At 35.7% G+C, this 27,085-nt stretch overlaps 2 protein-coding genes across 2 annotated transcripts; one reads left to right on the top strand and one right to left on the bottom strand.

The window, feature by feature from the left end:
• Window positions 1–159: 159 nt before the first annotated feature.
• LOC120123140 (DNA replication licensing factor MCM6-like) lies at window positions 160–5,233 on the bottom strand. Its single transcript, XM_039142103.1, is given in 20 exon segments — window positions 160–437; window positions 523–653; window positions 776–889; window positions 983–1,098; window positions 1,201–1,256; window positions 1,329–1,490; window positions 1,574–1,786; window positions 1,894–2,025; window positions 2,107–2,181; window positions 2,858–2,972; window positions 3,049–3,196; window positions 3,199–3,234; window positions 3,237–3,276; window positions 3,647–3,720; window positions 3,805–4,004; window positions 4,110–4,303; window positions 4,391–4,553; window positions 4,662–4,793; window positions 4,870–5,022; window positions 5,102–5,233. Coding segments are annotated over 20 exon segments (2,463 nt in total). The 5' UTR covers window positions 5,179–5,233; the 3' UTR covers window positions 160–305.
• Window positions 5,234–23,838: 18,605 nt separating this feature from the next.
• On the top strand, window positions 23,839–26,904 carry LOC120123223 (ycf3-interacting protein 1, chloroplastic-like). The gene is made up of 6 exons (XM_039142153.1): window positions 23,839–24,196; window positions 24,312–24,356; window positions 24,443–24,556; window positions 24,782–24,862; window positions 26,026–26,191; window positions 26,758–26,904. Exons 1-6 carry the CDS (start codon window positions 23,900–23,902, stop codon window positions 26,832–26,834), a joined length of 780 nt encoding a protein of 259 aa, XP_038998084.1. The 5' UTR covers window positions 23,839–23,899; the 3' UTR covers window positions 26,835–26,904.
• Window positions 26,905–27,085: the final 181 nt, after the last annotated feature.

The raw sequence follows: 27,085 nt of genomic DNA, 5'->3' as shown, positions 1-27,085 counted from the left end.
CATCTGGCAACGCACCACATTTCCTAAATCTCAGTTTAAAATCAAAATGCAAGACACATGCCGAGGATTAACAAGAAAAGAAAGTCTTCGATAATTTAATGTAAAATATTTTCAAATCAAGCCAGAAAGAAACCTATTTAAACACCAATACAATACATAATTAAATGTAAAATACTGCAACCACCAGACACTGGGTGAAACAAAGAAAGGCCTACATTACATTCACATTTTTTAGGCCATACCAATCTTTCCAAACATGCAAGCACAGCCCATAATTCATTCTTGTGAAGAGATTCCAGTCAACATTAATCCATGGCATAATTGGGAGCTACAGCTAAAATCCTGCTATCTCTAGCTGATCGTGCTGCTGCACCTTCACCCTCTTCTTGCCTGCCATCATCTATCACAATCAAGTGCCCTTCCCTCTTAATCAATCTCTGCATTACCCCAAGATATATTATCTCTTACATAAAACTAATCACCACCCTTGGTGGAAATACAAATATAGTCTAGTTGCTTTACCTCAATAAGTGATCTAATTCGTTTAATTTCTGTTTCTACTTCTGCAGTTGAGCTGTAATTGTTTTTTTCATTCTGCTGATTCACATACCACTGGATTAAATCTCCTTGACTCATTCCAGCCAAGCCACTCTCTGCACAACATAAAATTGCCTCATTTTAGGTTAAGTTGAATAAGAACACTTGAACACAAATATTCATTCAATGTTCCAGCAAGAAATCTATGCCGCTGATCATGAAGACATGTAAGGTTTACCTTGTTGCCTTACAGCTTCTTCATGCTGCCTAAGGCGCATGACAAGGGCCTGAGTAACCCTCTGAAAATAGTCCTCCTTTACCATGAATTCCTCCTTTTGTTGATTGGTAGTACCTACTTTTTCAGAAAGATAATAGTTCATTATAAAACCTCAAACCAGTATATGACGGAAGAAAAGATACAAATACACAGCTTGCATAGTCCTACCAGTACTTTCAGAAGCTTGTTGAGCATCACCTTCGCCAGAATTATTGGTTCTATCATCAGAACCATCAGTATTTACTTCTTGAAATTCTGACAAATCAATCTCGGTGGACTCCACACTGCATGATTAAGAAGAAATTATAAAAAAAAAACTTAAAAAGGAGAAGGGAAGGATGGAAGGGGGATTCATGGTTCTACAATGGTCATGTTATTAGACTTGCCTAATTATAGATGTTTTCAGTAATCTCACTGCTACACGAACATGCCTAGGGTGCACCTGCAAAAGAACAGTTTTCTAACTCCAGGGTGCAAGATAATGAAAGAATATGTTCTGTGGTAGATAAAGAACCTGAGTTTCCAAATAACTCCGAGCAATGGCCTCAGACAACCTGACTAAGGCCTCCAACTGCCTAACTGTCATCCGGTATGCAACTCTGCTTCCAGGAGTTGTATCACCTCGTCTGAGAGCAACATAAGACTCAACCAAGAGTTTTCTTGCTTCAGAGGTTAGCTGCATTACACTAACACCATTTAGCTATGCCAATGCAATGGAAAGTAATCATATCCTAAGCAGTGAAGGGTTATGGCAGAAACCTTTGGTTTTGAAGTTTTTGCATATGTAATGTATCGTTTCAGTTGTGCAGTGGTGAAAGCAGGATGAAGTGCTTCTTCACGCTTCTGGTGAACTCTCACAATATGATGAGCAATATGGTAATCAGTTTGATCATCCGGATCATCAATCATGACATATACCAGATCAAACCTAGAAAGGATAGCTGGAGGGAGAGCAACATTATACTGAAGAGGAAGAACCATAACCAAGCCATCAGTTTACAGGCGATTATACCAAAACTTAATCAGCATCAAATACTAAAAATTGGGGCCAATTCGAATCAGCCTTAATACCTTGAGGGTTTAGACTTATCATAGCGCCCTCCAGTAGGATTAGCTGCAGCTAGAATTGATGTACGGGCATTTAGTGTTGCCTGTATTCCGGCTTTAGTAATGCTTATGGTCTGTTGCTCCATGGCTTCATGAATCGCAACCTTAATACAAAATTGCTTATCAGACACCAAATGATTCTGAATGTACAAAACTGTTCTCTGGTAAGACAATATGAACCTTACCTGATCCCTGACATCCATCTTGTCAAATTCATCAATGCAACATATGCCATTGTCTGCCAGCATCAGAGCACCTGCCTGGAAATAGAGCAGATGTAATTTTTCAGACTTAAAAGCAGGGGTTTGATTAATCTGTTTTCTTTTTGGCAAGATTGATTAATTGAAAAATGGGTTAACAGTAGAGAATAAACGTAGTTTCTACAAATTTACAATTTGCAAGTCAGATCTCTAATTTAATAATCATATTCGTTGGATTAGGCTGCACCATAATGAAAAAAAGTGAGGAAGGACACAAAAACCAGGAACTCTTAATTTGCTGTGTTTAGGAACATGTAATCAGGAGAGTGAATTTGGAAATTTGTTCTCATATAAAATGTGAACAGGGGAAGCAAACATGATGAAAAATTGAAAATGATTCAGCATACTCATGTTTGACAAAATATTTAAATACATTATGTTACATAGGTATTCCAAATTTACAAGGTGAAGATCCAATAAAAACCATAAAACCTGATTGTCATCAAAGAAACTGTACTTTTATGGGTTCTACTGTACAATTTATGTTATATTTCCATATTGATCATTGTCAATAATTTAATAATGATTGCTTCTACTTATATTCAAGCATCATATCAAAGGCATTCCATTTAGCTTAGCTGTCAGTGTTAATTGAGCACAAATAGCTACTTTTCATGGTAAACAAAGCCAAATACAAGGCCTGACATTAAGAAGATAAACAAAATATGAATACTACCTCAATACAAAATTCACCAGTTTCTGGTTCTTTGGCCACAGTCGCTGTCAATCCAGCAGCAGAAGAGGACTTGCCAGATGTATAGACCGATCTGGGAACAATACCTGATGTGTATCTGCAACAATAAAGACCTCCGTATTTTTAAGTTCTACAAGTGTGTAGCCACAATGTCTGCATGGTAAAATACTTACTTGAGAAACTGGGACTTTGCACAGCTGGGATCCCCAACTATACAAACATTTATATCTCCTCTGAGATTGATGCCTTCATGAGTAAGCTTGTGGACGCCACCCAAAAGCATGAGCAAGATTGCTCGCTTGATATCTTGGTGACCAAAACTGTTGGTGCAATGCTATCAACAAGCTTATTGAAGAATCAGGAGTATCTCTCATTCGTTGAATCTCTGTAAGCTCCTCCGACTACAAGTTGGATAAAGAAATGGAATAAAAAGCTATCAGATACTTTAGTTCTTTTATGGCATAAAGCCTAGTATTAGAACTAAACTAAAATCTAGATCAATTGGGGAGTCATGCAAACATGCAAATCACAAGAGATAGTCATGAAAATAAGATCATCAATTTAAATATGCAAGTCAACAGTGCCTTTCAGTAGATCAATTACTTGCATATTTAAATATGAACAATTTAGATGTAGAAAGATTTTGCAAAATCTTCAAAGATAAGATGTAGAAACGGCATAACATGAACAATTTAGACTAGAAAAATTGGTTAACGGAGCATGAAAGCAATGTAGAGAATATAAGAAATGCAAGGTGCAGCAAGAACTAACTGTGAACTGTTGGTCATCTTCATCACCGGCTTTTTTCCTATTTCTGATGTCAACATCCTTTCTGCCGTCAGAACCTAAGAAGAATCTTTGTCAGTAATCTGTGTAGGATGCTGCAATAAGCCATTAAAGCAAATAGTCACAATAAGCCAATTAATGACAGACCTGAACTGAATTAGCAATGAAGGCTAAACGATAAGATAAGTCTCTGACTCCCAATGCACGAAGACCTCTCACACCTTCTTGTCCAGCAGTTGAACCCTTGCGCTGAGAAGCTTCTCGGCGGCATTCTGCTCTTTCACCGGGGGAAGCCAGTGCCAATATGTCCGGTATCACAACCACCGTACCAGTGAACAAGACACTATCACCATATATAAATGCAAATTAAAGAAAATAGGGGAAACAAAGAGAAAGAGGAACAAAAAAGCAAAACAAGGAACAAGATTAGCGTTGGATGTAATCTTACGCATCGCCTGCTCTAGCCAATTCCACAATCTCATGGCGAAGAATAACATCCAATGATCTAGGTAAGGAGCCAGCAGGAATCTCCTTAGAAGTCTCCTGCATTCTTACCCTCTGCCAATCTGCAAACTTGCTGTCTTGTCGAAGCAATGCCCATCTTGTTCTATTTAGACATGTTGCACTCACGCATGTTGTTGGCTGTTCGACAATAAGAATTGTAGGAAAACAATGAAAAACACAACAATTAAGAGAATAAAAAGAAGGTAGATGAGAAAGATGGCAGACCTCAGTGTACTTGAATTGCTGTTCGATATTCTTGACAACGCTTCCGCAGTCCAAGCATTTGAATGTTCCTTGGAGAAGCTCGGGTCTGACTTCGCTTGTTCGTGTGACTACTCCCGTGACTGATACTAGCTTCCCAATTTCGGCAGTGGTTAATTCTCTCAAGCTGAAGAGATGCAACAACAAAACATATATATTCTGTCGTATTACTTGATCTGGAACAATAAATCTAGATTGATGCTATACTATGAGTAGATGAGATGAAAAGGAGTACCGCTTGGTGAAGGGAATGTTAAAGAAGGCGACATTAATGTCCTTGTTTGGGTTATCATCTGCCTCAGCAATAAGCGTGGGCTTCTGCTCCATCACGAACCTCTTGCACGCATTCTTCAAGTACGGCTCGAATCTGTAGTAGTAGTAGTAGTAGCAGCAGTCAAGATTGAATCTCAATTTCTAAAATCATAATAATTCGAGCAGCTTACCTCAAATACTCATCAGCGATTGCCTTCTGGAGAACGTCATTGTAGAGCATGACGTGCGAGAAATCGATGTACATGGTGCTAGACCCGTTCGCTTCCATCGCCTGTATCTCCGCCTCGTAATACGACTCCGCCATTCGCGGATCCAACCTGAAGCTGTTCTTATTTCAAAAAAAAAAATGAGATTCGGATCACAAATGATGAATAATAACTGTAAATGCAACCAAAATTAAACCTCTTGAGGAAATCGAGGAATATGTTCTCCACTCTAATAGCCTTCTCGTCTACATAGCATCCACTGAACGCCTCCATTTTCTTCAACGAACACGAATCGAAAACCCTTCCTTTTCTTGATTTCCCTAAACCTGGAACTGGGTAGAACAAGAAGAACAACGACAACAACTTAAGTCCCTCCCTTGGCGGGAATTTTCTGTGGGACCTATGCTTTTTCCCGCCTAACAGCCCTTATGGGCTTTCAATTAGCCTATACCCCTTTCTGGGCTTTTCAACAGATGGTCCGTTTTCTTAGCCTGGATCAGACCATAGAGCCTATGGGTCAAGGCTCAAAAGCTGATAGCTTGTTACCATCGTGCTAGAATTATAAAATGGCTTAAATATACAAAAAAGTTTTTAATCTATGTTCGTTTTTCTAGTTTAGTATTGTAGTCACTCATTTTAGTCCATAATTTATTTAGTATATATATAATAATATAATGTAGTTTTTGAAAATATATTTTTAAAACATATAATATATAGTTTTTAGAAAACGTTTTGAAAACATATAATACATAGTTTTAAAAATCGATTTTTGAAAATATATAATATAATTTTGAAAATATTTTTTTAAAAACATATATTATATAGTTTTGAAAACATAGTTTAAAAAAAACAATTTTTGAAAATGTATAATATAATGTTTGAAAACATATTTTTGAAAATATAGTATTATATAGTTTTTATTATTATATTCATTATATATTATTATTATTTATATTATAATATTTTTTTCATTTTTTTCATTTTTTTCATTTTTTTCAGGTCCAAGAAGTCCAGCAAGGGTCCAACAAGGAGCCCAACTGGATAGCTTGACTCAGAAATCCGGTTAGGGGGCTTAACCCAACCCAAAATTAAATTAGGATTTCGTGTTTAACCAGGGCGCCGCAAGAGAGGAAGCAGACAACGCGCGTGGAGGCCACGTGCCAGTAAATAGGTCCAGATTTTCGACCGAGCGCCCGGGACTGAACCATCCCGAGATTCCTGGCCACACTAACAACCAACGACGCTGAACGGGACTAAACCATCACAGAAAAATCAAAAACCCCCAAAATATTAGATACCACAACGACCGGTTACAAGGCTATAAAAACCTCTGGTCATGCAATGATTGACACAACAACACCAAAAAAAAACAGCAATCACTGGAACAAAAACCATCAACAAACTAAAACATCATCGGAGTAAACTCAAAAGTCGCCAAAAGAACACAGAGAACACCACAAGCAACACAACATATATAAGTAAAACCAAAGCAAGTTAAAGCGAGGAAATAACATCTAAAGCAGCGAAAGAAAAACTTTAAAAGCCAAGGTTAGCGTCGACACAGTCAAAGGGAGCCAAAGGTCGCCAGAAAGACGAAAAGCCACACCAGAAAAAGGTAAACTCGAGATCTATTTTTCTAGATCTATACTTGAAAGGTGATTTAAAGGCATTTTTGGTCTCGGTTTTGCACTCACGGGAACAAGAAGAGCGTTTTGGGTAAGTATTGTTTTTTCCAGTCGCTAAAGCGGCGGAGCAGTGACGTTCGGCCACCAGACGATGGCCAGCCATTGGCCGGATGGAGGGGAGAATGTTTTTGAAAGGTTTTTGGTTTTTTTTTTTGTTAAGTTGGGTTTAAAATGATTTTTTTTGGTTTGGGTATTTATAAACGGGGGACCTATGTGTAATTAACAAAATTTTAAATTATTCCGCAGTCCCTCAAAGTTTGATGCGTAATTCATTTTGGTCACTTGTTGCTTGAATTTTAAATTAATTCGAATTAACCCCTGTTTATATTTTTTATATTTTGTGAATTTACTTCCCAACTTTTATTTTTTCCTTGCAGTTTTTAATTAACGTCAATTTGTCCCTAATTTTAAATTCTTTCCAATTTAATCCTTTTTAATGATTATTTTCTGTTAATTTAATAAGCTTTTTATTTTGTTTTATTTAACATTAATTTAACCTTTTTAGGGTAATTTTAACTTCGTCACAGGTTAGTAATTCGGAATGAATTTTAATTTTTAATTTAACTTTTTAATTTTCGCAATTAAGACAACCGTGAAATTAAATTGGTACTGAAAGAGTAGTACAAGGGTGCTAATCCTTCTTTTACTGTAATTGACTCCCGAATCCGATATATTTATGGTAAAATGTAGATCAAGTAAATTGCTCAATTAAGGTATCTGATCAACCTAATTTTAAATGATCGGTGGTGGCTCTAACACATTTATTTAAGTCGAAGCCCAATTTCAAGCCCACCTGAAGGACGGTTACGACAAGTGCCTAATATTTTTCTTTATAGTTTGATGCCTAACGTTTCATTCTGTTACTCAAAATGGGTAAAGCCGTGACGGATTTCATTTGTTACTCAAAATGGGTAAAGATGTGACGGACCGTTAAGTTTAGCCATTAACCCATTAAAAATACCAGCTGTTATATTTTTTAGGGTAAAATATATAAACAATCCCCAAAATTTTAGGGCATTACATTTTGGTCAACCTAGAAATTAAATATAAAGTAATTGGAGCTTACCCCGATGGCAGATAGAGGAAACGACAATGGGAGAGAATGATATAGTTTGGGTTTTGGTCAGAACAAAGCGGGGAACCAGGTGGCGATGGTGGTGAGGCAAACAGAGCTCAAGATTGGCGTGAAAATTGTGAAAATAGTGACGGTGGTTTAGTGTTTTTCGACGGAGCTTTAAGTCATTCTCCATGGAGAAAGACGATGATTCACAGTGCAATGCTGGTTGGGTTTTGGTCGCGGGTGGACGTCGGTCACATTGGTGGCGATAGTGTGACCTACGGACGCCTATGATGGTCGGAATCATGAAGAATATCAACGGTGGGTTTTTAAGTTTTCGACAGAGCTTCAAAGGGCCACCCATGATGAACAACGATGATTTACGATGAATAACCATAGGAGTTTTGGTCGGGGGACAGTGGGGAATATTTTGGTAGTGGCGGTTGCATGCCACCGTCAGGAAACGACGGAAGAAAAGAAGAAGAAGAAGAGAGAATGAGTTTAACGGGGTAACAAAATGTAACGCCTTAAAAGTTTGGAGATTATTTATATATTTTACCCTAAAAGAAATATGTCAGCTGGCATTTTAATAGGTTAACGACCAAACTTAACGGCCCTTCACGGCTGGACCCATTTTAAGTAACGAAATAAAACGTTAGGCACCAAACTGAAACAAAAAAATGTTAGGCACTAAACTGAAAAAAGGGCATAAGTTGGACACCTTTTATACATTTAAGCCTTATAAAATCAAATAAAAATAAAGCAAATAGAATTAGAACAACTTGATGGATATCCAATCGACTCGGTTTTATAAGATTGAGATTTAAAAAAAAAAAATTTAGTTGAAATTAAATTTAAAATAAAAAATTCTCAAATTCAAGATAATCATAAAATTATTTCTTAAATATTTAAGATTAATTAACATTTATCTCTACTTTTTTAATTATATATAGTTATATCATATCATATATTTTTGTTGGTACACTGAATGAAAACATAGCCGACTACTATCTCAACTCTCCTGCGCCATTTTTGTCAGCTCCCAACATCCCAAGGAGTTCAATTGGAGGCTCCTGCAGAATTGAAATTTCTTCTTTTTGGATCAGTGCAAGATTTGCCAGCTTATCAGTACATTTATTTCCTTCTCTCCAGATATGTCTGATTCTACTACCCAACCTTCCTCCAGAATATTTATGCAGTCCTTAACCAGTTCGTTGTCCGATATTTCTTTCGTCATTTCGCCTTTCAAATAATCCACCACCCATTTTGCATCCATCTCAAGGATCACATTCCTTAATCCCAGACTTTTAGCTAACATAAGGCCCTGTTGAGCTCCCTAAATTTTGGCGATCGAGCTATTTGCATTCCCCAAACGCATAATAATCCACTCTTCCATTCGCCGTTACTATCCCGGATCAGTCCACCTGTAGCAGCCAAACCTGTATTAGATTTATACACTCCATCTATATTTAAAATCCATCTTCCCTCAGGCAATTTTTCCCATTTAACCCAGCATGGATCATTTGACATCCTTCCCTGAGAGGTAGTCAGGTTTTTTCCATATCTTTGATGTATTGTTTAGCATAACTTATCACTTTAAAAGGATCGATTCTCTCTTCTTTGAACACTCTTTCATTTCTGTTTTTCCACAGTCCCCAAATTACTGCTAAAAATAAAGGACCCCATTTCAGACCATCAATCCCAATTCTATTTGAAATGCAGTTTCTTTCATCCACTCTTTAAATTCCATCGACTCGAATTGGTTGTCCTGTTCCCTTGCTTTTATCTCTTCCCAGACCCTTCTTGCTATAGGACACCTTCAAAGAATATGATTTATATATTCTACTCATTTCGACATTCCTTGCAAATTACATCATGTGTCATGTTTTCTTGCTTCTAACTTCATTTGTATTGAGCTTGTCCATATAAGGTAACCAAACAAAGAACCTAATTCTCTCACTGGTTCTTGTCTTCCATATCCACTTTAAATTTTCACCATTTTACTCACCCATCTGCATGTTAGACACTGCTTGATAAGCTGAAGTTACCGTAAACAGTCCGTTTTTTGAGAAACCCCAAATAATTTTATCCATTTCCTGGTAGTCAGTCAAGATTAGGACCGAAATTTAGAATCTCCTTTCTAGTTTCTTCAGATATCAGATGTTGAATTCCTTGGATATTCCACAATCTATTCTCATTAATGTATCTTGCAACCTCTTCGTTTCTTCTAGGATTATCAATAAGCGGGTATATATTCTTTAAAGGTTCTTTTCTGACCCACCAGTCCTGCCAGAACTTTACATGTGTGCCTGATTTGATTTACCACTTACATCCTTTCTTGAGCAATTTTCTCGTGCTTAGCAGACCCCTCCAAGTTGAAGAGTTATTTCCTCTTGATTCTATCTCTAGGAACTCCCTCTCCTTAAGATATTTTCTTGTGAATACTTTGCACCAAAGGTTCTCTTGCCTACTGAGTAATTTCCAACTATTTTTTCCATAAGAGCATTGTTCATGGCTCTAGTTTTTCGCAGACCCAGTCCTCTCATCTGCTTTGCTCGGCAAAATTTTTCCCAGCTAACTAGATGATTATGTGCATATTCAGTATCTCCTCCCTACAAGAAATTAGTATTTAATCTATCCAGCTTCCTACAAACAGACACTGGAAGCATGGTTGTTTGCATATTATGAATTGGGATTGCATTTGAGACGTCTTGGATGAGTGTTCTTCTACTCGCCATGGATAATACTCGTCCTTCCTAGCCCGCTAGTTTCCTCATGACCTTATCAATAACAGGAGCATAAGTTCCTGTATTGACCCTCTTATGGATTATTGGAACTCACAGATAGGTTCCCAAATCATCCGTAAGGGGAATACCATGCACATTGCTTAAGTCTAGCCATGTTGAGTTAATATTTGGGGAGATGAAAATTTTTTATTTCTGTAAGTTTACCTCAACTCCAGCTGCTCGGCTGAACTCATGTAGATAGCTTTGAATATTATTCATTTGATTTGATTTAGCTTCTGCAAACAATAAGAGATCGTCAGCAAAAAACAAGTGACTTAATTTAATTCATCCTCTAAAGCACTTAAAGGATTTCCATAAACCCCTTTCTTCCTTCTCCAATATCATATAAGAAAGTCTTTCCATGACAAGAATAAATAGATACAGCGAAGTGGTCACCCTGGCGGAGGCCCTGCTTTGGATTCAACTCTCAGTGATTTCCCGTTCCACAACGACTTAATGCAGAACATTAGATCTCTATAAGTTTTTTCAGGAAAATTAAAGTTCTGAAGGGTTTTCTTAAGGAATTCCCAACTGACATTATTGTAGGCCTTCTGGAGGTCTAGCTTAGCTATAATTGCATCATTCCTTCCTTTAAATTCATCATGGAATGGACTGTTTCTTGAACACCAAAATATTATCCGTCATGCTTCTTCCTTTAAGGAAGTTATTTGATAAGGGTCGATTAACCTTTGCAGTAGAGGATGCAAGCAATGAACATGACCTTGGAAAAGATTTGTAGGACGTGTTCAATAAACTTATAGGCTAAAAACTTATAGGGCTAAACTGTAATGTTGTCAGCAGCAACCTTCTTAGGATAGCTCCAGGAAAGTTTTCAATATTTTTGTATCCATCCTTCCTAGGTCCATGGTCGTATTAACAAAGTCTCGTAAAGTTTCATCGTGTCCCAATTCTGTTTATAAAAGATGGGTTGAACGCCATCGGGCCCTATTTTATATTATCTCCGTCACCATTGTGGTAAGATGGAAAAACTTAGTGTTCCTTTCCCTTTTCAAAATCCAGTCCAATCTAGTTTTCTGAAACCAAAGAATTTCCTCTTGATTTAACACATGCTGATATTCAGCATCAAGTGTTATTTCCAGTTCTTGAAGATAGAAAGAATGAAAATAATTTGGAGTTCTTCGAATTTCTTGAATACGTTTCATCAAGGCTTTCTTGCGTTTAAAGATGTTACCAAACTTAGAATCCTTCGATTTAATAATGGCCTTCTTCGTTTCTTCCACCGCATTGACGAGTGAATCCTTTTTCTTATCCCAGACTGAATTGAAAACCTCATTAAACTCTTCATGAGTAAGCCAAGCTGCTTCAAATCTGAATGGACGTTTTTCTTTGTCAATAGGAATTCCTAATTTTGTGTTAACAAGGATCGGGTTATGGTCTGAATAGACTCTAGTTAGAGTAACCACTCTGAGGTTTCGAAAAAGTTCTACCATATCAGTATTCTGGAGCACTCGATCAAGCCTTTCCTGAAGCATAACTCTCCCATAGAGATGTCTAGTCCAGCTAAATTTACTGCCCACATACCCATCATCCATAAGATTACACATATTCCAATGTTCTTGAAACTTTAAGATGCATTCCATGCAGTCATAGTTACTACCAACACGTTCCTCAATTGTAACGAAATCATTGAAATCTCCTGCCAACATCCAAGGTTGATTTACATTCATAGAATAATTGCAAATATTCTCCCAAAACTCATCTTTTTTATTCAAATGAGATTGAACATAGACAGTGGAGAATAACCACCTCTTATCATTCTCTTGGATTTCGGCATGAATAACTTGATCAGTATGTTACCTAATCATAATCTCATGGTGACTTGTGTTCCACAAAAGAATCAACCCTCCTCAGAGGCCTTGAGTAGGGACCTCAAAATGAATATCGAATTTCAGTTTTTTCTCTAACACTGAACCAATACCTGCCTTAGCTTTAGTTTCCAGTAGACAAATGATGGATGGGTTTACATCCTGAATCAATTCCTTACAGTTTCTAATAAAATCATTGTTCCCAACACCTCGACAATTCCATGAGATAAGCTTCATTTAGAATTATTGTTGTTGTTGTTTACCTCTATGGCCATTGGCTTATTTAACGTAGCTATTTGTTCCTGACCAACTGGTTCGGCTTCCATTTCCAACACATTTTGTCTGTCTGTTTGATTTAGCACTTTTTCTATTTCCATTGAGGACTGCCCCTGTTTTCCGATAGTCTTCTCTTTTTCCGTAATTTTCCCCATTCTAGCATCTTGGTTACCCTCCCATCTAAACTTGCTTCCTTGTGTCTTGCCCTGATCATCTTTTTTCCTAACATGAACTTTGGGAGACTAGGGTTTTTCATTATTTATCTTTATATTTTCTTCACTTAAGCAACCTGCTAAATTGCTCCCTTCGAATCTATTAATGCTTTCTTCACGTTGTAAGGACTTCAAATTTTTTGTTGATCCTCCAGATACGTTGTTGTTAACGTTAATATCCTGATTTTTATTGTTTTCCTCCTTTCCCTTGTCCAAGTCATCTTCACTAGTGTTCTCCAGATTTGTAAATCTGTTATTTCTACTTGGTTCTTGGTTTCTATTTCTTTGATTCTTAGGATTAAATTTTGTTGAGTTAATCGATCGACGGAATCGGCCAAGAGGGGGGTGAATTGGCAATTAAAAATTTCGTGGAAGCTTTTGCAGAAAATTGAAAGTAATTGCACAACGATTTACAGTGGTTCGACTTTCTCAAACAAAGTTTACGTCCACTACCTTAGCTATCCACACTAAGGATTTTCCAACAAATTCACTAATTTGTTATTTCTTTTGAGGCCAAAGAGATAACCTTACAAAATCCCTCAAGAGTATACCCCAAATCTTGAGAACACTCTTTTCCCCAAAGAGAAGATTACAAATTTGCAAACTTACAAGAAAACCTCACAAGGTAAGATGTTTGCACAATTCTAGAACAAAGAAAAGAACACTCAAAGATAAATACAATTGAGTACAAAAGTGTTCTTGAAAGCAAATGAATATTGGATGAAAAATAGGCTTGAAATGCTCAAACTTGAGGTTTGATGCTTTCTCTTTGATTCTCTCTTGATTCTAGTTGCTTGATGTTTCTTATTGTTTCTTCTTGTTGATCAATGGCTTCAAAACTTGTTTAAATACTCCTTGAATCAATTCTGAACGTTGGTGATAATTAGTGGAGTCAATAGAGCCGTTTAAGTGTGAAAACAATTAATTTTTCTAGGTGGAGCGTCTCATGCATCGATGCATGATCAAGGATGCATCGGTGCATTCGTGTAAAATTCAAATATTTTGACCGTTGGAACACTTGATGCATCGGTGCACCAAGTGTGCATCGATGCATGAAATGCATTCGATGTTTGAAAAATAGCCTGGTGCATCGATGTATGGCTTGTGCATCGATGCATCAAATGCATTCGATGTTTTGAAAATATTCAGAGTGCATCGATGCATGGAGAGTGCATCGGTGCATGGAATGCATTCGATGTTCAATTAATTCATCGATGCATCGATGCATGGACTGATGCATCGGTGCATGCCTTTGAATAATTGATTTAAGGCTTGTTTTTGGTTCAAAATACTTTGTGAAAATTGTTTCAAAAATAGTTTAAGTACAAATCACAATTTTACACATTTAGTAAGGATTAAAATTGATCTTGAAAAACTTGGAGTGATAATTTGATATTCGGTTAATTGAATCGAATATAAATTTGTAAAATCATTTGTAAAATCTTAAAATTCATTTAACTTAATTTGTTATATCGAAATATCAAAAATGTTTTCAACAATCTCCCCCTTTTTGATATAACAAAACATTTGAGTAATTTTAAGATTTGTTTAAGAAATTATTTTTGAAATCGATTTTGAAAAACTTACTCCCCCTTACTATAGCACATCTTAAATTTTCTCCCCCTTTTTGTTAAATCAAAAAGACTCAATAAAAACATTTTAAACAAGAATTTTGAAAAACATTAGCCAATTGATTTATTAATAATAGGCTGCTAAGATCACAATCAAAAGAGAGATTAGCCATTAGTTTTCATAAACAGTATTCATAATAAAATGTGAAATGGCATAATTTGGTCATAAATTTCTAATCATGCAAAATTAATAAACAGAAAGCGTTAAAATATTAAACCAAATATAAGTTCAAGCATCCTCAAACAAACATCCAACAACTAAGAAAATCCAAGTTTTAAGAACAAGAAAGCATGGCAAGTAAGTCTACTCCATCGGAGGATCGGGAGGAGGAGGATAATGAGCTCGAACTTCAAGATTCAGAGCATCCATACGATCACGCATCTCCCTCTGAAACTCAGAAATCGTAGACTCAATGGAGGCAAAACGTAGATCAAACGACTCTAGAAAAGATCAGAAATAAGGTGGCGTTTGATCATCTTGCCGAGCTGGTACTTCCTCGTCAATATCTCTCATAAGCCTTTGAAGCTCTGGACCATCATCAGCGTCAGGAGCTGGAGGAGGAGGAGGAGCACGAGAAGAACTAGGAGCAGCTCGTGAAGAACTAGCTCCCGGGGTTTGCTTACCGGGTCGAAAAGACCATAGTCCGGTGTTCTCATCCAATTTCCAATCCGATTTCTTTAAGGATGTGATATTGATTGGGTTTTGGAGTGGGATAGGATTGTCAAGGGAGACATCTAGGCCGAGTTTGATAAACAAATTGCTTAGTAGACAACCATAAGGTAGGGTTTCTACATGCTTTGAGGGAATGATGTTTATGATATCGAAAAGCGCGCTAAAGATAATATGTGAAAAATTATTTTCTTTTTGTTCTTTATACAGTGCATCCACCATAAGTCTGTAGTACGTAGTGTGGAGTACCGACCTGCGGATGGTCTAAACCACCAAGAGATCATTAAGTGAAGAAATCGATCATGGTGAGACCTAACGGTACTGACACTAGCATTAGGGAGATATGGATATTCCACATCTTCCTTCTCATTAAATAAACCCTCGTCATCTAAACCAAAACGAGATGCGATAGATTCAGAAGTAATAGTGATATATTATCCTAAAAGATAGGATCTAATCGCTATAGTACCGCACTGAGTTGTGTTCTGAATACATACCGCATTGGAATAAAAGATGCGGACAAGTTGGTGAAAGACGATGGGTTGAAGAGAAAAGAGTTTATCAAACTTCCATCGGTGAAGAATTGAGAGGTATTCAAATTCAAGTTTTATCATAGCTTGTAGAGAAGGAATACGCTCTTCCCTAATACAATAGGATTGGAAGGAGTTCATGTACCTAGAGTACAATTCATCCCTACGGTTTTCAGGCATGTTAAAACAAGTACTAATGAGGGATAAATGAATATTGGATGGATTTTGAGGTCTAGGAGCGGGAGGACGATTTTGGTGAGACCGACTCGAGGATGACCTAGGGCGTTTGGGATTAGACATGGTTAGGGAAATCGGAAAAGAAATATCACCTGCAATTTTAAAACACATGTATGCACAACAATTAATCCCAAAACTCAAATGAGTCCTCAATAATTCAAGGTTCTCTAACAAAGTCCTAATGGGCAAAGTTTTGAAAACTATTTAAAATTAATGTCATAATACGCATAGTTTTCATGAAAACAACACAATTGAATCAATAATTTTCGAATTTTTTTTTAAATTCGAAATTTCAAAAACAATTTTGAAAGATTATGCGTTTTTGATGAAATTCATTGTAGAAACTAGTTTAGAATCATCATATAGCCAATGCCCGATAATTATTTCAAACTAGAACTAATCTAAACTAGTCCTAAGTTCAAAAATTTAATGAAATAGAGTTTTTGTGAAAATACCTTGAAAAATTCGAATTGAGGGGAATGAGGAGATGTTTTGCGCGATTTAATGAGTGTAGCAGGTTTGTAGGATGAAAATCTTGAAGAATTCGATGTTTTCCCGAAGATTATGAGCAAAAATAGAGATTTTGGAGAGAGAGGGGTCGAATGGCCGTATGTTTTAGTGTTTAGGGTTTGAGAAAAATGAAGAAGATGAGGATTTTAAACCTAAAACCCGACGGATGCATCGGTGCATGGTATTATGCATTGATGCATATTCAAAGGGATGCATCGATGCATTGTTAAATGCATCGGTGCATAAAGCACAAAAATGTCAAAAATCCGTTTTAAACACTTAAAATGCTAAATAAATAGGCTCTAGTGGTGTTGGCAACTCATATATCAAAAATTAATTATGTTCAATCAATTAAATTAATCTTTAAATATTATTTGAACATAAAATTAATTTTCACTAAGAATCATAAACTCCCCCTAACTAATAGCAAGAATGCAATCAAAAACTATTATTATAAGCATTTTTCAGTATTTATTAAAAGTGCTAAATTATTTTAAACACTAAGTGAAGATAGGTCAGTTAAACCTAATTCTCTTCTAAGTGTCCAAAACATTTCCTTGTCTAAGGGTTTTGTAAAGATATCCGCTAATTGATGCAAAGTATCAACATATTCTAGAACTACATCTTCCTTAGTGACATGGTCTCTAATGAAGTGATGTCTTATTTCAATGTGCTTAGTTCTAGAGTGTTGGATGGGATTTTTAGTGAGACAAATAGCACTAGTATTGTCACACTTGATAGGAATGGTACCTACTTCAATTCCATAATCAAAAGTTGTTGTTTCATCCATAAAACTTGTGCACAACAACTACCGGCTGAAATGTATTCCGCTTCAGTGGTAGATAATGCAACACATTTTGTTTCTTTGAAAACCAAGAAATCAGCATATTTCCAAGGAATTGGCAAGTACCGGAGGTGCTTTTCCTATCTAATTTGCATCCTCCATAATCCGCATCAGAAAAGGCATGCAAGCTAAAGCTAGAGTCTCTAGGATACCAAAGTCCTAAACTAGGAGTGTCCTTAAGGTATCTAAAGATTCTCTTAACAGCTAGTAAATGTGATTCCTTAGGACATGATTGAAACCTAGCACACAAGCAAACACTAAACATATATCCAGTCTACTTGCGATTAGATAAAGCAATGAGCCAATCATGGATCTATATAATTTAACATCCACACATTTACCTCCTTCATCTAAGTCAAGCTTTGTATAAGAGCTCATTGGAGTGTCATGAGGTTTCCCATTTCCAGTCCAAACTTCTTGAGCATATCTTTGACGTACTTAGCTTGATTAATGAAGATGTCATCTTTTCTTTGCTTGATTTGGAGTCCCAAGAAAAATGAGAGCTCCCCCATCATGCTCATCTCAAACTCACTTTGCATTAGCTTAGAAATTCTTGGCAAAGAACATCATTAGTAGAACCAAATATTATATCATCAACATAAATTTGAACTACTAATAAATCTTTACCTTTATGCTTTAAAAACAATGTAGTGTCAACCTTTCCTTTTGAAAAACCTTTTCAATTAAAAAATTTGACAATCTTTCATACCAAGCTCTAGGAGCTTGTTTTAAACCATAAAGAGCTTTTGTCAATTTAAGAACATGATCTGGAAATTTTGAATCTTCAAAACCTGGAGGTTGTTCCACATACACTTCTTCTTTTATAAAACCATTTAAAAATGCACTTTTAACATCCATTTGATATAATTTAAATTCATGAAAACATGCAAATGCTAATAGCATTCTAATTGCTTCCATCCTAGCTACGGGAGCGTATGTTTCATCATAGTCTATGCCTCTTCTTGAGTATACCCTTGAGCAACAAGTCTAGCCTTGTTTCTCACTATATTACCACTCTCATCAAGCTTATTCCTAAATACACATCTAGTACCTACAGTAGATTTATTACTAGGCCTTTCAACTAATGTCCATACTCTACTTCTCTCAAATTGATTTAACTCTTCTTGCATAGCCATAATCCAATGTTCATCATTTAATGCTTCTTTAATATTCTTAGGCTCTATGCATGAGATAAATGCAACATAATTACAAATATTTCTAAGAGAAGATCGAGTTGTTACCCCTTTTGATGGATCACCTATAATTTCACCATCCTTGACATAGTTGTACTCTCTTGGATAAGATACTTCCCTTTCTTCAATGGTTGGATTCTCAAGAGGATCATGAGTTTCCTCATTTTTTCGTTTCTTCCTTTGATGATGGTTCTCCAACTTCATGTCTAAAGTCATTTGTATTTATAACACCTACATCATCATTCACACAAGAATCCTTCCTCGGAAGGGGATTATCATCGAAAACAACATGTATAGACTCTTCTACAACTAAAGTTCTTTTATTAAATACACGATAGGCTTTAGAATTTAAGGAATAACCCAGAAAAATTCCTTCATCACTTTTAGCATCAAATTTGCCAAGGTTTTCTTTACCGTTGTTTAAAACAAAACATTTACATCCAAAAGGATGAAAATAACTAATGTTAGGCTTTTTATTTTTTGAAAATTTCATAAGGAGTTTTCTTTAAAATTGGCCTAATCATTACTCAATTTACAACATAACAAGCGGTATTTGTGGCTTCCGCCCAAAAATATTTTGGCAAATTATTTTCACAAAGCATGGTTCTAGCCATTTCTTCTAAAGTTCGATTTTTCCTCTCAACAACTCCATTTTGTTGAGGGGTTCTAGGTGCTGAAAAATTATGACTAGTACCATTAGAATTACAAAATTTAATAAATCCAAGATTTTCAAATTCAGTGCCATGATCACTCCTAACACTAGTTATAGAGTAACCCTTTTCATTTTGGATTATTTTTGAAAATGTGATGAACTGTTCTAATGCTTCATCTTTAGTACTTAAAAAATAGAACCCAAGTATATCTAGAATAGTCATCTACCAAGACAAATGCATACTGTTTTCCACCCAAGCTAGTAGTCCTAGTTGGCCCAAAAAGATCTACATGGATCAATTGTAATACTCTACTAGTTGATACGTCATTAATGGATTTAAAAGAAACACGCTTTTGTTTTCCTTTAGCACAAGCATCACAGATTTTATCATTATCAAATTTAAGATTAGGCAACCCTCGAACTAAATCACCTTGAATTAGCCGTTGCAAAACACTCATACTAGCATGTCCTAGTCTCTTATGCCATAACCAACTATCATGTTCATCTTTAGCAACTAGGCATAAATTAGTCATATCAATAGAGTCTAAATGCACCATGTAAATGTTTCCTATTTTATGACCAACAAGCATAATCCGATTAGATGCAATGTCAATGACTTTACAACCATTAATTTCAAACAAGACATTGAATCCCTTATCGCATAATTGACTAATACTCAATAGATTATGCTTTAATCCATTCACATATAAAACATTATGCAATGTTGATTATCAAAATTAAGAGCATATGCATAAAGTTTTACAAAGATGTTATGCATTAAAGATTGATATCGATTTAGAGAGATATCATTAAAACTTTGAAATTACTTGCATAAACATTAGAACAAAATTTAAGGTCAAAAATCAAATTGTTTGAAAATTGATATCAATGGTTTAAAATGAATATCAATTACGTTAAAATTTTGACCAAGTTTTATTATGATGAACTAAAATTATAAAAAAAATAAGTATAACTTTAAAATGTTCATCATAACCATATTTTCAACATACATGAGAATAAAACAATTATGCAAAATAAAAAATTATTCAACATTTAAAACCTCATGTATGCACAAACTAAATGAGCAACCAAATAAAATAATAACATTAAGTTTAGAGGTTACCCATTCCTTTTTCATGTGTGGCTAGAGCATCTTGAATATCATCATCTTCATCACCATTGCTCCCACACATCTACAAGAGACATTTAAGTGTATTTGGTATCCAAATTGCTTTGGATCCTTGAACATTAGTTTCAATGCCTCTTGTTCCTTTTGGAACCCATACTTGTCTAATTTTGAATCGTTTTCCTTTCTTTAAAGGACAGTAGTTCCTTATGACCATGATAATGACAATGTGAGCATATTGTCATTATTGAACTAGATGAATTATTTAAAATGATCTCTTTTTCTTTTGTTAAACATTCAAGATTAACTTCTAAATCGAAAATTTCTTTTTCCATACTTTCAAATTTTATCTTTGAAAGCTCTAAATTCTTCTTCGAAATTTCATTTTGTTTTTCAAAATCCATTTAGTTTCTAGAAGAAGTTTGTTTAATTTGAAAATTTCTTTTTCAAAGTTTTCCGATTTTATTTTTGAAAGCTCTAACTCCTTTTTCAACATTTCATTTTTATTTTCCAGTCCTTTTTAGCTTTCAAAATAAGATCATTTTTAGTAATAATTTAGAAATCAATTTATTGTATTTGGAGTTCATGGTCTCAAACTCCGAAAATAATTCATCATAGCATCTTGTAACTCACTAAAAGATTTTGAATTTAATCTATTTGAGTTAAAAGATACCTTTGGCTCTGTGAGAGCTAATAGAGACATCACTTTTATTGGTTCTTCTTTGTCTCCATAGATCTCCTCAAGCTTATCCCACATTTCCTTGGCACTTGAACAAGAAGAAACTCCTTTATATACATTAGGATCAATTGCACAACACAACATATGCATAGCCTTTGTGTTTTGTTGAGCTTCCTTCCGTTCTTGATTACTCCACTTCTTTACCTTCTTCGTAGGAAAAGAATATCCGTTCTTGATTATCATCCAAGCTTCCATATCATGTGCTTGAATAAACATCATCATGAACCTCTTCCAACGACGAATTTGTTCCATTGAAGTGTGGAGGCACGCCAATTGGTCTGGATTCTTCCATGGAGAATGAACCGGAAGTGGACGCCATCTTTATCGATTTAACTCTTCCCGGATCTACTCAAGAGGTGATTAAACCTTCAAATGAGTGAGGCTCTGATACCAATTTTTTAGTTAATCGATCGACGGAATCGGCCAAGAGGGGGGTGAATTGGCAATTAAAAATTTCATGGAAGCTTTTGCAGAAAATTGAAAGTAATTGCACAGCGATTTACAGTGGTTCGACTTTCTCAAACAAAGTCTACGTCCACTACCTTAGCTATCCACACTAAGGATTTTCCAACAAATTCACTAATTTGTTCTTTCTTTTGAGGCCAAAGAGATAACCTTACAAAATCCCTCAAGAGTATACCCCAAATCTTGAGAACACTCTTTTTCCCAAAGAGAAGATTACAAATTTGCAAACTTACAAGAAAACCTCACAAGGTAAGATGTTTGCACAATTCTAGAACAAAGAAAAGAACACTCAAAGATAAATACAATTGAGTACAAAAGTGTTCTTGAAAGCAATGAATATTGGATGAAAAATAGGCTTGAAATGCTCAAACTTGAGGTTTGATGCTTTCTCTTTGATTCTCTCTTGATTCTAGTTGCTTGATGTTCTTATTGTTTCTTCTTGTTGATCAATGGCTTCAAAACTTGTTTAAATACTCCTTGAATCAATTCTGAACGTTGGTGATAATTAGTGGAGTTAATAGAGCCGTTTAAGTGTGAAAACAATTAATTTTTCTAGGTGGAGCGTCTCATGCATCGATGCATGATCAAGGATGCATCGGTGCATTCGTGTAAAATTCAAATATTTTGACCGTTGGAACACTTGATGCATCGGTGCACCAAGTGTGCATCGATGCATGAAATGCATTCGATGTTTGAAAAATAGCTGGTGCATCGATGTATGGCTTGTGCATCGATGCATCAAATGCATTCGATGTTTTGAAATATTCAGAGTGCATCGATGCATGGAGAGTGCATCGGTGCATGGAATGCATTCGATGTTCAATTAATTCATCGATGCATCGATGCATGGACTGATGCATCGGTGCATGCCTTTGAATAATTGATTTAAGGCTTGTTTTTGGTTCAAAATACTTTGTGAAAATTGTTTCAAAAATAGTTTAAGTACAAATCACAATTTTACACATTTAGTAAGGATTAAAATTGATCTTGAAAAACTTGGAGTGATAATTTGATATTCGGTTAATTGAATCGAATATAAATTTGTAAAATCATTTGTAAAATCTTAAAATTCATTTAACTTAATTTGTTATATCGAAATATCAAAAATGTTTTCAACAAATTTTGATCCATGTTGTCTTCTTTGAACAAGCATCTACTGACCATATCTATCTTTAATCTCATCTTTTTCTTCCTGATGAAATTCCTTGTTTCTCACATCTTCTTGCCTTTCTTATTGATCTTGATTCTATGATTCACTATTGATTTCCCTATCAACAGGAGACTCCTTTTGATTTTCCAGACAGTCCGTAGCTCTATGACCTACAACACCACATTTGAAGCAAATATAGTGCAATCCTTCGTATTTGATGTTATAAACCTTCTTTCCTATACGCAATTTTGACAGAAGGAGAGCATTAAGGTCAATTTCCACACATATTCTTGCAAAACACCCTCTTGTTGACCAAGTTGTATGAAAATGAATTTTCAGGGGCTTTCCAATCAGACTCCCAATATTGCACAGAACACTTTCTTCAAAATACTCAATTGGGAGTCCATGGATATGAATCCAGACCATCGTGGATAGAATACTTTCGTTTGTTGCCACAAATTAGGGTGCCATCTTTGTACCGTGATATAGTGGTCTAATATCTTCCATAAGGACCTTTGCTCTATCAACCATGTTCTGGAATTTAATAGCATAGAAACCATATCCAAGATCAATGCATTCGAACTCACCTTCCAATTTCCATAGATTTGTCACTCTGCTAATAAGGGTTTTGTACGCCACAGTTTTGCCCAATATCTTAATAATAAGCGTCTTTCTCCAAGGTTTCCTCAGTTTTTCTTTTAACTCTTGGGGGATCTTGATAGTCGGAATATCATCCCCTTCACATTCTTCCTCTTCGTCCGAATCATCGACTTCAACTTCCATCGAGATGTTAAAGTTTTCCGGGAGATTGGACGAGCTTAATATTGTATCTCTCCATGACCTTTTCGAAACCTCCTCTTCCTAATCTCTATCGCATTCGGTTGGCCAGAATCTTTTATGCTTTCGCTCCACCTTACCCTCTCCTTCCACCGCCTGGGTCACCCCGGTGACTGGCGGAGTCACTTCCTGCATGGTAACAAAACTGCGCACCGTAAAAGAGCTTTTCTTGCGAGAGAATAATTTTCCATATATCATATCATATATGAATATAAATTTTATCTTAAAAATCAAATTGAATTTTAAGTATAATAATTTTTTCTAAATCCAAATAAGATGGATGAAGAAGTATAATACTCGAGTGAATTTAGATGATTCAAAGATCAAGTAAAGTCTAAAAAACAACAAATCTAATTTAGGGATAAAAGAACAAAAAAAAAATAGACCCAACAAAAACAATTAATTCAACCAAAAATATTTATAAAAAAAACTTCACTCCCCTAAAACTATCAACTAAAACTATTACGTGTTTGCCTTGCACAGCCTTTTCAGAACCAACGGCAAAATATTGTCAGCGCCTGACAAGTGCCAATTTTGAGGCTAGAAAATTAACGACTGGCAGTGATAAATGGGGACTTTGCAAGCGTTCCAAATGCCATTGGCATCTTCTTCATCTTCAATTTCATCTCCTCCTGCACCTAAAGCCCTATCCACATGCAAATCATTGTCTGTAAATCTCAGGTTGAACAAAATCTGCAGTTTGACAAGTCTCCGGAGGCGGAGGATCGGTTGTGGAGTTCTGCTCGTTGTTGGTGTAGGTAAGGGTGAGGAAGCTACACGACAAGTGCTAATTGATGAAGATGAAGATGGTGATGGCCAACCGGAAGATGATGAGGACTTCCAAAGCGTTCGCCAAGTTCAAAGAGTAAGAGCATTCCTTTACTTCGATTAAGATCCGTAATGTTTTCCATTATTACCAACGAATATACTTGTAGTAGCCCACTACACCCTGTTAATGGAATCTGCTTATTGTTTACTAGGTTTTAGAACTGCTAAAAAAGAACCGAGACATGTTATTCAATGAGGTATGTAATGCTACAGCTACTAGTAGTAGTAGTTTAATAATTTGTTTATTTCTTTCCTTCTGTTTTACTTTTGTTTGTATATGCAGGTTAAACTTACGGTAATGATCGAGGACCCTAGAGAAGTTGAGAGAAGGAGATTGCTCGGCATTGAAGATCCCGATGCCCCTACCAGGGATGATCTTGTGGAAGCTCTGGAACAAGTGAGCTCCCTTTCCCTGCCTCCCTTATAGTATTAAATTGTGGTCGCAATCGATGTGAACTTTTTCTTAAAAATAACTATGTTTCTAAATTGTAATTACAATTGCCTTCTCGCAAAAACCTTGAAAATCGTTATGATAACACCGTTACACTGCATTGTGGCTGCAATTTAATAGTATGGCCCTACCTTCAATTTGTATATGTGCCGTTTGTTTATATTTTACCAGGTCAATGAAGGGAAGATCCCCACAAATCGTGTTGCTCTCAGGATGCTAGCTGAGGAAATGATCAACTGGCCTAATGTCGAAGTATGTTTTTGTTTATTTTAGACTGTGCCCTTACTCTTTAGTTTCTGCTTCTAGCTGAGGATTATGCTTTGGGATTATGTTCACTAGGTTTGCTTCTTTTCATTAACCAATTTGGTTTCATCTGTACCTGTTCTTTTAGCCATCTTCAAATTTCCCTATCCGTTGACAAGTGATTTTTTTTTCACCGTTGTACATATGTCTCATCATGTAGCTTCTAAGCAACATGGATTTGGTAATTTCTTTATGTATATCCGGCGCATTAACTTTCGAGAAGATGATTACAGGTAGTAGTTTGAAGTAGTTCCCTTTTCCATATCAGAAAATGGGAAAGTTTAGAAACCGATGGAGAAAATTCATATCATGATGAGAATTCAAGTGACTTGTAGACGTTTTTGGGAAGATGGTTATAGGTAGTAGTTTGAAGTAATTCCTTCCATATCAGAAAAATGAGAAACTTTAGAAACCAATGGAGGAATTCTTTTCATGATGAATTTCAGATGACTAGTAGACTGAATAGCTATTGAAGTCTAGTAGGTTTAGTCCTATTCTGTGAGTATTTAGTCACTGAGTCACGTATCTTTCCCAGTGAATATGTTATCTCTTTGTGAATCATTTTAACTCATTCTAGGAAGCTACCGACGTAGTCACATGTGAATGGAATTACTTGACCTTGGTCAAAGCTAGTTAAACTACGATCAACGTCGATGACACATTTGTAAATCTGTTTGTTTTGTGTATTGTGTATTTAGGTTATTATGAATTTTGAAAGTTAGCTTTTCTTATCTTTGGCCTAACATATACATGGAATCTTCTTGTCATCTACCCACTTTGTAGAATCTCCCATGGATGTAGAAAGCTTGAATTTCAAAAATGTAACTTTGGTTCCACCGAAAGGAAAATAACTGAACACTTTCAACAATCCAAAAACTGTAATGCTACTCGTCCCCATTCCATGTCTTCAACTTCCATCAACTCTATAGTTGTGTCATCATTCTAAGCTTCTTCCGAGTTCAACTTGCTTTGCTTTGCTTTGTGTATTTTCCTCTGCTTCTCCATAAGTGATTAGTCCCAATGAGATCCTATTATTGCTATATAAACAATTGATCAGGGTGTATTCATTTTTAGATGGTAATTCGAGAATGTTTGATGTCTTTAATAAGCAGGTGGAAGCACCGAAGCAGAAACGTAGCAAATCCCTTTATGCAAGGGCAACAGACACTGGAATTGATCCTAGAGAAGCTGCTATGAGACTAAATATCGATTGGGATTCTGCTGCTGAAATTGAAGATGTTGAAACTAGTAATGAAACAGAAGTCCCCCCCTGCAGTGGTTTGTTTTCTTATCCCAGATTTTTAAGATTCCAACAACTAGTTTCTTTACTAGTAATTTTGTTATCATTTTCTGCATCTATTTTGTTCTGAAAGGTTATCTATTTTCAACGAGGATTCTGATAAATGCTTGGAAGAATGTCATATATTGGGGGCATGCTTTGTTATAAGGGATGAGAATGCCATATTCGAGAATTAGAATCACTCATCTGGAAATTAAAAAAAAATGAATCTGTTGGGCATGCTCTTCCACTCCCAAAGTTGTAACTCTCCATCAAAAATATATCTAATCATGAAAATGTGTTGCCAACCCTATTGGGGCTTATAAATGCTTCATTTATCATTGATTTTTTTACATTCAATTCTCTTCGAAACCATTTCTATTCTTTCACTCTTCTTTTGTTCAGGGGTCACGTGTGTTTTAAGAGCTAAAAGTGCAATTATCTGAAATCTTTTGACAGTTGATTTTCATCTTACATTTTATAACATGAGTATTATTTTGTTCTTGGTGTTTAGTTTTTTTCCCTTTTCTTATTTGTTCTTACAACCTACCATTTGTGTGTGCAGGGTTATGGGGCACTGTACTTGGTCACTGCTTTTCCAGTTATCATTGGTATATCTGTAGTGTTAATATTATTTTATAATTCTCTTCAGTAGAAAGTTTGGGCATACACTTTTCCTTTTTACTTGAACGCATAACCTCTGTTCATTTAACTACAGTTTCCATTGTATTATCTTTCTCTCATCCCATGACATGTTCACAACAAGTTTCAAGAAGCAAATCCTTATCACATGCCTTCTAAATCTTAATAGAGATGCATTTGGTCCGATTTAAGTTTTTAATACAGAATGAATCGAATTGTACAATATAACATTTTAAAAATAAAATCAAAAT

Source organism: Hibiscus syriacus, unplaced genomic scaffold, assembly GCF_006381635.1.
Source record: "Hibiscus syriacus cultivar Baekdansim isolate YM2019G1 unplaced genomic scaffold, ASM638163v2 tig00110391_pilon, whole genome shotgun sequence".
Lineage (NCBI taxonomy): Eukaryota > Viridiplantae > Streptophyta > Magnoliopsida > Malvales > Malvaceae > Hibiscus > Hibiscus syriacus.
Note: the sequence above shows the minus strand (reverse complement) of the source record. Positions and strands in the feature narration are given on the sequence as shown.

Bases quoted from the DNA above. Each gene is read 5' to 3' on its own strand.
- LOC120123223 (XM_039142153.1), top strand. From the start codon at position 23,900: ATGGGGACTTTGCAAGCGTTCCAAATGCCATTGGCATCTTCTTCATCT. The intron at 24,197-24,311 runs GTAAGAGCATTC...ATTGTTTACTAG, and splicing joins GCGTTCGCCAAGTTCAAAGA to GTTTTAGAACTGCTAAAAAA. The intron at 24,863-26,025 runs GTATGTTTTTGT...TTTAATAAGCAG, and splicing joins TCAACTGGCCTAATGTCGAA to GTGGAAGCACCGAAGCAGAA.